The following is a 12,523-nucleotide window of genomic DNA, read 5'->3' on the forward strand; positions in this document are numbered from 1 at the left end:
TTGCATGACAGCTGGGAGAAAGTATCCATGGGTTGGAGGAAAGCTGCACTATGGCATGTAGTCGTCTTCCTCTGATCCTCTAATAAACCACAAGGAAATTGTGAAAGAATAGATTAAATATGTATATATATATATATATATATATATATATATATATATATATATATATATATATATATATATATATATAGCTTTGCAAAAATCGGCACTCACCAGTCCAAAGGGCAACGGCCGGGTGCTAACCCAAAAAATGCATCCAGTAAATAGAAAGCACTCACAGCATAAGTGTCCAACGCATCAGCTATTCATTTAGACATGCTATCTACGCGTTTCAATCCACATGGGATCGTCATCAGGATAGTGGATTGAAACGCATAGATAGTATGTCTAAATAAATAGCTGATTCGTTGGACACTTATGCTGTAAGTGCTTTCTATATACTGGATAGATATATATATATATATATATATATATACATACATAATTCACTGTGGACCTAGAAATGTACAGTATAATGCAGAAAGAAGTACATAAATGTACTAACAGCCTAAGGAAAATGAGTCAATATTCAGCAATGCCAACTTTGAAACTGTCAGTAGCAGGTCAGAAGAATGGACATGAGCCCGTGAATAACAAGAAAATTGCGTTAATTGACTACAAAAGACAAGCAAGAGTGTTTTTCAGTATACTCATGTATTATGTAAACTGTTTCAATTAACCACAAATACTTCACAAAGCTTTTAAGAAGCAGGTTCTGAAAAATTATAAGTGCACCCATATGAGAAGATAATGATTTACTGGAGACAGAGAGACAGACATCCTTTTAAAGCAGGAGAGGCATGTGAGCTTTACAGGGAAAACAAATTAGAAAATGCTAGGCAAATATAGGCAAAAACGTGGAAAAAAATCTTCCACTCAAAAAGAAATATCTGTAGTAGTTAAACATTAATTTTGTTTTTTCCATTTGTATATATTTATAGGCAATAGGTAGTTGAAATATGAATCTTTTTTTTGTACCTAATGCAGATGTAAGCCTTAATTTGTTACTGGCTGCCTAACCACAGCCTTCAGTATCACCTTCTCTAGCAATTACATAATGTAATAATCCTCATACATAGGAAGTGGGCTATGTAACCTAGTGAAAAATGAGCATGCAATCAGCCTAAAACACAGTCATGGAATATTTCCACATTCTACAAACCAGAAACAATGTAAACTGCCCACTCAGCAAAGGAATGGGCAACAGACTAAAAAGCCATCTATTGTGGCAACCATATTAAAAAGTATTTCAAAATAAGTACATTTCTTCAAAAAGATTCTCATATCTAACAAAGCATTGTCTTCATAATGCTGGAGAAAGTATGGCTCTCAAAACATAATATACCATATATTCTGGGAATACCCTGAAATAAAACTCTTTGGAGAGAGATATTTGATCTGATACACTAAATGCCAAATACTCAACTAGATGTATCTGTTTCATTGTACTTCACATATGTCCTAACATATTGGAGAAAACTCCCTCCTGTATCATTATTCATTTTGAAGTTAAAAAACTAATTGCAAAACTGTGGAACTGTGCAGAGTAACCTCAAGAAATAGATACTAATATGCTCTAAGAAGAAGCCTTAGTTAAACCAGAAAGAGAAAGAGATAAAATGAAGCATAGCCACTATGCTAAAACAGAGCTTGAGAATCTTAAATAAACCTGCTTTGCCAGATGAGCCTAAACTACAATATGAAGCATAAATGCCCAACTTCAAAGTAATGTCTCATGATTTGTCTGATGAAAATTCTGCTACAGTCTAGGGGATATCTGACTGCAAATTTGGAGATTACCCTTCAAATAAAATCCGAGTTCTTTTTTTTAGAAATCATGTAGAACAGGGATGAGGCAGGTAAATAGAGAAGGCTTATGTCACATACACTGAAATTAGAACAATCCTTTTGTCCATGAGACAAAACTATTGTGAAATTGAAGCTTTAAGTTTCCCAACTGTTAATCTGGAACTGACACAATGCTCATTATGCTTAAAGGGGAACTAATGCAAATACCTTCACCAAAGTGCAGATTAAATAGATCGAATCCATATTTAAGCCCTAGTTTGAGAAACCATTATTTTGCCAAAGGACTGCCTTATTGCAGGACAGACAGTAACCCTGCAAAAAGCAACATCAGTGGGGTCTTACAGTTCTCCCCAGGAAAAAAAAAAGATATGTTGTGTGGAAAAAATTTGAGCTAGGTTAGAAAGATAAATATGTGCTGCCCCAGACCCTCCCACACTAGAATAAGTGTTTTTTACAAAGGCCGATAGGACTCTGTGCTTCGGCAAGGGGTTGTAATTTTAAGCTAAGTTTTAGGCTAATGGGTGACAGGTCGTTGTATATACATCAGTGGAGAAAAAGTGATCCACAGCCTTCTACTACGTGAATGTATGCATGCTGACAGGAATGGGACCAGCCTGTCCAGGCACAAGATTTCAGCAGAAAAATGAATACATAAGTGACTGTGTGTCAAAATCTGCTATGTATTTATGCTGTTGGGCTGATCATGTGTCTGTCACCATAGCAGAAGGCAGCAGATTGGCTTTTCTTCAGTGATGTATATAGGCCAGCAGAGAAACCTACCCATGTGCCATTATCTTTAGTATGATATAGGCAGTGATATTTAGGTACAACTGCCACTGCCACAATATTTATACTTTATGAAAAAGGGTGAATAAAGGTTAATGGCAAGCATTGCAGTATAGGGGTATTATCAAACTGCAGACCAAATTCTTTTCACAGCTGTTAAGAAGATTAACACCTACTTGGGGCAGGCGGTACTTAAAGAAAATTGTGGTTGGTGAGCTTTTGGCAACACAACATGGACTTTGCAGTGGAATTTTTTCAAGTATGTGTTGGCCCTATAGTCATGCATCCTCCAGTTTTCAGGGAAATGGTCATTTTCAGAAAAGTAGTTTTACGAACGTAATGGTTACGTGAGTTAAATCGTGCATTAAATTGTGTGCTAATATAGCAAGCGGCGAAATATATTGCGTTCAGCAGAAAATAACGCAAGAAAAACGCTCATTGCGACTTAAATAACGCAAACAACATTGCATCTAAATTAACGCAAACAACATTGCGTCTAAATTAACGCAAGTATCCTTTTAGTGAATCGTGCGTTAAGTCGCAAAAAATAAGCAATAAAATTTTTAACGCATGCTATAAATAGCGCTCATTTTAACGCACTTTAGTAAATCAAACCCTATATTTATTTAGCAGAAAGCATTGACAAGCTTGAGTAAAGAGTCCTAGAAGTTTTCTCCATTTGCTTAAGACAGCAGCTGCCATTTTAAATAGCTTCCTGTTTGCAGTCTAGCCGTTATAGCTCAGATTGCACATGCCTAAAGGAGGGGGGAGGGAGTTCTTAGCATTCTTGTGGGAGGGGGCAGCAGGAGAGGGGAGAGATGAGAGAACTGGGCAGACTCTGGCCGGAAATAAGGATTTTTCTGAGAGAGGTCAAACACTCAAACAACATGTTTACAAAAATGGAGACAAGAAATCCTGTGTTTCTTTTGATAGAGGACTCAGTGTAGCATTTCTGTGAGTGCTTATGGTTGTATTTACATAGATCTTTCTGATAAAGCTTATTTTGTTTCTACCTTTCTTTCTCCTTTAAAGAGTGTAGCCTAAACAAGAATCAGACCCTGATGTTGTTGATGTTTTTATAATGGATAACTGGATTATGCTGGAAGCTATAATGCATAAACATCTGAGTAATACTTATGTACCTAAAGAACACTGTTATGGAAGGTTTATGTCCCCTTAAAGGAACAGTAACACCAAAAAATGAAAGTGTATAAAAGTAACTAAAATGTAATGTGCTGCTGCCCTGCACTGGTAAAAGTTGTGTGTTTACTTCAGAAAGTCTACTATAATTTATATAAATAAGCTGCTATGTAGCCATGGAGGTAGCCATTCAAAGGAGAAAAGGCACAGGCACATAGCAGATAAAACACTATTGTATTCTACAGAACGTATCCGTTATCTGCTATGTAACCTGTGCCTTTTCTCCTTTTTTCCAGCTTGAATGGCTGCCCCCATGGCTACACAGCAGCTTATTATATAAATGATAGTAGTATTACTGTAGCAAACACACCAGTTTTACCAGTGCAGGGCAACAGTGCATTATATATTTATTACTTTAAAGCTCTTTCTTTTTTTAGTGTTACTGTTCCTTTAACAGGGGCTTAGAATTTTGGTGTAAATAAAGTAGGAAGAGACTAGACCAATTTATCATCCAGTGTGTCTGTTAGCCATTTACTTGGTCAAATTCTTAGACAGAAAACCTCAACCTATTTTCTCCAAATAATTAAAGAGATCTATTACACCGTGAATGGCAAATTGCTCTTTAGAGTAACTGATTTCTTTGCACAATACATAATAGTAACATTTTATAGATCTAGATGAAATTATTCATATTTAGAGACAACATATTTTGCTGCTATATACAATTAATCTTAAGATGTAAGAAAACAATGCACATACATACAAGCTCGTAGAAAAGGCTCACAAGAGGCTGTTATTTGATGTAATGTGAGATTTGCCATCTTACTGGCATGGTGTAGAGGGTTTAAGCAAGAACTAGGTTCCTGCTCTAAAGCTTTTAATAGTTTCCAACACATTAAATATTGATATTTTAACATTTTCCCTAGAGTTGGCAAAGTATTAAGCTTATTCAAACATTTGTCAGAACAATCTTTTAGTTCATTGCAGCTGAACTCTATCAATAAACAGTTATCAATTCAAAGACTATGCGTCTATGGTACTGGTACGACTCATTTTCTGTGTTACTACAAATAGGTCAGGGAAAATAAAGTATTTATTGAAGAATGGAGTCTGTTATCCATAAAGTATGGGCCTTGTGGTTTTCTGAATAAGGGGTCTTACCATAATGGGGAGTACCATACCATAAGGCTACTCATAACCACCTTCAACACTAATGAATACTAACTCTGTTACCATCAAGTAAAAGCTTCTGCCCTATTAAAAAGAAATAGTAAAGCATCAGTAAAAAAGTTTAAAAATAGGACATCATGGGAATGGTATTGACATATCTTAGATCTTTCTGAATAATAAGTTTCCAGATTATAGATCCTAAAAAAAATATATAAATTAATATTTAAAAAGACTAAAGATTTAATGATACTTAAGTTTCAGCACAATTCATATCCATTAGATTATGTGTGCCCATTGCTGTTCTTACATTACATCAATCACAATACAGGAGTTACTTACCACTCTGAGTAAAGACTGAAATGGGCTAAAATTGCCAGCTAAAACTATGTATGCGAAACGCATTTGTCGTGCGTTTTTTTTTTTTTGTCGCCCATGTCTTTTTTGTCAGCCGCGTTTTTTTTTTTGTCGCCTGCACAATTTACAGCGACCACGCCCAATTTTTGTAGATAAATAGAAGCATTTGAGCAATGTTTAAAATGAGGACAGGTACATTATGACAAAGAAAGCAGGGATTTCTCAGAAAGGGTGAGAGGCTGCAGTATCAGTACCACAGTTCTGATCCTCTCCATTAGAGCTGATTTCAGATGGATAGAACACAGACAGAGAACAGACAACATGCTTAGCAAAGGAGAGGTTAGGGAAGTCTGGCCAAACCCCATTCCATCAAGTAGCTGACTAAGCTTTCTAGCTAGGAACTTCTACCTGAGTGGAATAATAGGCTTGGATTGTCAGTATACATAAAAGGTAAATGGCAATTTGACAGTTAGTATTGACAGTATAGATTATTACTAAGTCTAATGGCACATGGGGCTGATCAGCCCCTACGCTGGCACCAGCCTTTCCCTGTTCCCTGCGCCTACACCCAGAGCTTATTGCATCAGTCAATGCATACTTGCATGTTTCAGGGGACAAAATCAACTCCATGTGCCTGTCCCCTGACCAAACACAATGGCTTCTCTTCCTATGTTTATCTGCAGGTCAAGAATCAGCCCCATGTGCCATTAGCCAAAACTGTGCCTTCAAGTATCAGACCCTGATCTTGTGTATGAAACTATACTTATAGGAACCCTCGACTTTCTGCAGAGAGAGCTGGGTAAAATATTCAAGTAATACTATTATGACATATCTAACTTTGTTAGTAATGCCATCTAATTTGTTGCACAGGTTTAAAACTTTCTATAAAATTACATTTTTGAAATAATTGTTTGGTAATGCTACTACTAACCTTTATTCTCCCCAGCCTGCAAGAATGTTAACAACAGAAACCAGTACTGCTTTACCTATTGTGTTGCAAATATAGAGACAGGGGATAAGTGACAATTTTCATAGTCCAGTGCTGTTTTTGGGTCTACTCAAAGTTTGCAAATTCTCTCCAACCTGAGAAATATGCATTTCTGTTGAATGGCAGAAATAAGCATAGTGCCTGGCTGCAAACCACTCATTGGTCCTGGCCATTTATAACACCAGCCATAAGAGATCTGTAATGAAAAATACTTACAATATTAAACTTGTGATGTGCTAAGATGTTGCTGGACTGAAACTCCAAATATTGTCCAACAGCTGTACAACTGCTATAAATGCATGAGTATTGTATTTTGGCAAGAGCAGTTAGAAAGCAATACAATCCAACACTGACTGCCAGGCATGCTGTAAAGTGCTTTGAAAAAGATCTCTCTGTAATTATCAGACTGGACTGGGTCAGCAATGGCAGGTTTAGTGCATTTGTATCTGTTCCAATCCCCCTCCCCCAAAAGCAAGAGTTAGAATCCCATTGCAGTTATTATACATGCAGAGAAGTCTGTGAAAGCAATTCATGCAGTCATTACAACAGTTCATCAAATGCGATGCAATCACCAGTTCAGCACCATGAAGAGCAGCATTGTCAGAGGCTGTCAGCAAGCACTGTGGGTGAAGGACTACCATTTCTGGGCAGTTACAGATAACAATTCAGCACCACACACAGCAGAAATCCAGGGAGGCTTGCAGCAAGCAATGAATGTGAATGGTTACCATGTCAGGGCAGTAACAACTGAACACCACAGAAGCCAACAGAAAAGTTGAGAAATTGACAGCAATCTCGGGGTGACAGGGAGAATGGGTACCATGCCAGAGTAGCTGAGGGAGACAGATGCTAATGCAAAATCAGTTTAAGAAGCCAGAAGCTTTAGAAAGACTCCTTTCTGAAACAAACAGTCTCAAAGTCAGTGATGTACACAGATTTCACATGTGGCTTGGGTACCTCCGTCTCTGGTTTGATTTCCTCGGCAACTTGCTTAGGTTCCTTAGAAGAAGGCCTGCGCATGTCTGTGACTATTGAGGACACTTCTACACTTCCACCTTTTGAAAGAGAAACAAAGGCAACTAATCAACACTGAAACTTGTGTTTTACATAGAATAACCATGGCCATTGTATTGTTATAGAAAACCTCTGTTACTTCAGGGACACTTATTATTTACATTTTTAATGATATTCATCTTCTAGCCCAGTGCTGTCCATCTAGCGACCCACATCTGGCCTGTGACCCCACCTGTCTGGCTGCTGTGACTGCTTACCTTTGTGTAAGCTTTAAATGGTATTAGTACTGAGATTAACTGGCTCCTGCACTGTTTGCACCTCAGATTCAGGCTGAAAGCTCCTTCATTGTTCACTGCTGTAAGACCCTGCATTAGTCACACCTCAGATCAGTTACTTACTTAGTCCCTGTCTCCTCCCTAGTCTGCCTGCCCTGATCTACCTTGCTGCTGCGTGCCTGCCCAACACTGCCTGTGTGTGCCATATACTGACTACCCTATGTTGCCAATGTGTGCTGTACTCTGTTTGCCCTATGCTTCCTGTGTGCCATACTCTCCTGCTCTATGCCCGGTGTGTGCCATAGTTTGCCTGCTCTATGCCCCCTGTGGCCATACTCTGCCTGCCTAACACTGCCTGTGTGTGCCATACACTGTCTGCCCTATGTTGCCAATGTGTGCTGTACTCTGCTTTCCCTATGCTTCCTGTGTGCCATACTCTGCCTGATCTATGCCCCAGGTGTGCCATACTCTGCCTGATCTATGCCCCAGGTGTGCCATATTCTGCTTGCCTAACACTGCCTGTGTGTGCCATACTCTGCCTGCCCTATGCCCCTTGTGTACCATACTCTGCCTGTCTATGCCCCTTGTGTGCCATACTCTACCTGCCCTATACTGCCTTTGTGCACCATACTTTCTCTGGCTGCCCTACACTGTCTGTGTGCCATAGCCTACCTGTCATACTGCCTGTGTGCGCCATACTTTGACTGTCCTATGCCCTGTGTGTTGCGTACTCTGCCAACCTGTGGGTGCCATATTCTGCCTGCCATATGTGCCATACTCTACATGCCCTATGCCCCCATGTGTGCCCTTTGCTGCCTGTATGTGCCATACTCTTCCTGCCCTATCTGCTTGTGTGTTCAATACTCTGCTTGCCCTATGCTCACTGTGTGTCACACTCTACATGCCCTATGCTGCCTGTTTGTCCCATACTCTGCCTGCCCTATGCTGCCTGTGTGTGTGTCGTACTCTGCCTACCTGTGTGTGTCATATCCTGCCTGCCCAATGCCCCGTGTGTGCCATACTCTGCTTGCCCTTTGCTGTCTGTCTGTGCCATGCTCTTTGGAAATATTTGTTAGGGGTTCTCTAAGGTGTCTAATTATGTGCTGGGGCTTGCTGTACTATCCACAGGGAAGGAAGAGGCATATGGATTTAAGGGTATGTCTAAATATGTGAACTTTTTCACATGATGGTTAATATCCCTGCAGTGAGCACCAACCATTTGTTTTTTTTTTGGTGGGCTACCACCATTAATGTGGATATGGTCTTAAAACGGTTCGTGTTAACGCGGCTGTGGTTTAAAAATGGGAGTGGTCAATACTGACTTCCATTATCGGTACTCCACCATGTAGGCCAGAAAAATTCCCACCCTCAGTTCCACAGAAGTATCTATCGACCAGGTGATAGTTTAATTACAAACTAGAGAGCTACAAACCAAAAACAATCATTGAAAATCTTAAAGAATAGAAAAATCAAGACTGCAAATTGCCTTAGAATACCCATGTTGACATCATATTAAAAGCAAGGAACAATTGCGCCATAAAATTAATTAAATTAAAAAAACTTCCAAGGTTATTTTTTTTTTTTTTTGAGACACCTTTGGGAACGTTGTCATATTTATTTTAAGGAACTCCCCTTGAATAGCAACAATGCCAATGATTTTGGTTTTTACCATCAGTTGATTTTTCCCCATCTTCCATGGGGGGATGGTCTGAGACATTCTTTGTAGCAACATTGTGCATATCCTTCTCTAGGGCCAGCTTTTCCCCAATATCTTTGTTGGCTTGATGGGATTCTGGTGATGTACGTTCTAGATCCTCTGTCACATTCTGGGTTAGTCCTTCAGCTGTTGTGGGAAGAACTGCAGATTCTGGCCCAGGATCTGTCAATGCAAGCGCACAGACTCCATTATATAGATGCCAGTGTTCACATATAATGACCAGACTTTAAGAGATGAATGAGGTATTGAACATAGCAGTCCATTAACTGGCAATACATAATAAACTCCCCTCTTCTTTACCTCTTGTATTGGTTATTGCTTATTTTTGTATTATTCTGTTCTGTTTAATGTATACATCAACTTATTGCAACACATTTATAAAACAACATATTTCAATAAATTGATGTATACATTAATAATATCCAGAATCATAAAAAACAATCTTGCTGTAGATATGCATAGTTATTCAAAAAGTACAATAAAATTATTTTTGCACTTGATTAGTATGTGTACTTGCAAGATAGGATATGAAATAGTGACTGCCTATGGCCACTGGCAGATGAGGGAAAATACAAGGATAATGTCACTAATACATTAAAATAAACTGGCCTAATTGCAGTTTTGGAGTCAGGATGGGATTTTCCAACCCAAAGGGAATTTGAATCTGCTACAGGTGAATTTTATCTTCTTCCTTTGGATCACTGAAAAGCTACTGAGTATGAATAATTTAAAGGGATTCTGTCATAATTTTTATGGTGTACTTTTTTTCTAAATTTCATTGTTTACACTGCAAATAATTTTCTCTAACCAAGAAATGTATTTTTTTAGCTGTAATTATGGTGTGTAGGCAGCCATCCTAATGAATTGTGCCCAATTCTAAGCTTTTAGAAGGAGCCAGCACTACACAAAAGAACTGCTTTCAGGGGTTACCTATTGTTTTTCCTACTCAATGTACTGTTAATATGACCCAAGTTGCATATTAGGAAAACAAGGTTTCTCCTTCTTTGGAGCTTATTCTCATGTCTACCACAATGGGGGGGGGGAAATGGGTCCATGTTGAGCAATGCAAATGATTTCTATATTCGTTTGATCTCTACAATGTTGAAATCTTTTCCAGCCTTTAGGAAACCTGCTTTTTACTAGGGTCAGGGACTTGGGGTATCAGGAAACATTGCTTTTCATTGTATTTAATGTATTTGGGGCTAAAGTTTCTCATTGCTTCTCACTCTGTACTTGGACCATTGTTGTTTTCCCTCTATACTGTGTCTTTGGGAGATCTCATCCACTTATTTGGCTTCAAATATCATCTGTATGCTGATAATATACAAATATACTTTTTGACCCCTTTATAAACTAAAATCTCTGCCTTCTAGCAATCTCCAACTAGATGAACCAACACCACCTCAAACTGACACTTACAAAAACTGAAATAATCATCTTTCCACCTAAGCCTGGTCCTACTCCCCCCTCCTATCTATGGTGCGTGCGCTTATTACCTGTCGACTCGGCACATTGTTTGGAGGTGATCTTTGACTTCTCTGACCCTATTAACACATATATATATATATATATATATATATATAAACCTGTTTGCCCTTTACAAAACAGATTTCAGTGCAGAATTCAGCTGGAGCCTCACTATTAACTGATGCGTTTCGAAAAAGAAAAAAAAAAAGTCATGTATTCCTTTAAGCAAACTGTTTAGATTGAGAATGAAAAAAAGACTTATGGTCATATTTTTTGGATTAATTGTTTGAATAATGTTGATCCAGTTAAATTGTGTACAGGGTACAAGGAGTCACCTTAGACTAATTTAAATATAAATGCTTCTTAGTTTGAGACTAATTCTTGTCTCTCTTTTGTAAACATGATGTTCCAGTGTCTGACTTCCTCTCTCAGGAACAGCCTTAATTCCCGGAGTCAGAGGCTGCGCAGTTCTCTCCCTCAGGAAAGTGTGATCTCAGCTATAACGGCTAGAGACTGCAGGAAGGAAGCAACGTAAAATGGCAGCTGCTATTTTAAGCGAATGGTGAATGCTCCTAAAGCTGTTTACTCAGGTATGTTTCTGCAGAATAAATATATTGTTCTAGGTGGCACTAATGTGGCAAATCTATTGGCAGTAAAATGCCAGAATGACTTTCCTTCCCCTTTAAGTAGTAACGGTTAAGGTTTGCCAGGTCATTGAACCCATAGCAACTGGTGAGATATTTTCTGTTACTCAAACTGCAAACGCCACAAGAAATGCAAACTGATATGGTGGCTATGGGTTGCTAGACCTTGCCAAATATAGCACCTCTTACTACATAATCCCCACAGTCTCCTAATATTTGCAGTGCTTGTAAGTGATAGTTTGCCTAGTGGTTGAATTTTTTATACAATCAGCAGAACCCTGTGAATTTTAAAAGAGGGATCTGGCATTTTAAAAATGAAGTCTAAATTAGACTATATTAGAGGTTCTCTGTGGGCACGCATAAACCAATAGGAGGAAAGACCATCAAACATACAGAGGCAAGGTGCTAAGCTTTTTGCACTTTGCTACAGGATTTGCACTCAGAGGCACCGCATATAGTGGGGGCAGTAAGTATGTGAGCATCCCCTGCAAATCTACCAAATTACACATTATTCAGATATGCAGCTAGGGTGTGCCAAGGGCCCTTTACTTACTGTGTAGACAGTACCATCCTTCACCACAGGCACAAAGCATAGTATTGTGCCCCTTATTGCTCTAAAACTTGCATATTATCTTGCGAGGGGAGACTTAATTTGTACCACTGCCAAAATCTCACTGCCTTTGGAAATACCACAGTAAGCAGGCTGTATATGAGTTCTGCTTTCAAATAAGCAGGGTTGCCATATCACCCCTTTCGAAGTGGACAATTTCAAGAGATAGAAAACGGTTTCATATTTGTGAATGATCTAGTGCTTTTTTTTATGAATATTTTCTATTTGCAATGTAAAATATACCTAAGATTTACATTATTTCAGATGCTAGTTTTTACCAAATCTCCTGCCATCCCCCTAAAATTGCTAGAAAGCCATTCTTTTTGTTCTATTCAGAGTTGATTATTAAGATCATCACAGGAAGCAAGGAAAGCTTCTCATGTTTCCTTTTGCAAATAATAGCTGCCCCACAAACATTGGCCAAAAGTTAAATTCTTGTTTCTCCATTTGATTAAAAAAAAAAAACTAACCACTTCTTCAAACTTTCCACTGTGATACTGTCTTTCACTG

At 38.6% G+C, this 12,523-nt stretch overlaps 1 protein-coding gene across 3 annotated transcripts in view; it reads right to left on the reverse strand.

Moving 5' to 3' along the window:
• ccdc9 (coiled-coil domain containing 9) overlaps positions 1-12,523 on the reverse strand; it is a 36,191-nt gene that overhangs the window by 2,550 nt on the left and 21,118 nt on the right. For all 3 annotated transcript variants that reach the window (XM_031890838.1, XM_031890836.1, XM_031890837.1), the window contains exons 13-14: positions 9,245-9,454; positions 7,244-7,341 (exon numbers count right to left, since the gene is read on the reverse strand). In XM_031890838.1, the coding sequence (XP_031746698.1) occupies positions 7,244-7,341; positions 9,245-9,454 (308 nt within the window). The remainder of the gene's footprint in view (positions 1-7,243; positions 7,342-9,244; positions 9,455-12,523) is intronic.

This window comes from Xenopus tropicalis, chromosome 8, assembly GCF_000004195.4.
Source record: "Xenopus tropicalis strain Nigerian chromosome 8, UCB_Xtro_10.0, whole genome shotgun sequence".
NCBI classification, from domain to species: Eukaryota; Metazoa; Chordata; class Amphibia; order Anura; family Pipidae; genus Xenopus; species Xenopus tropicalis.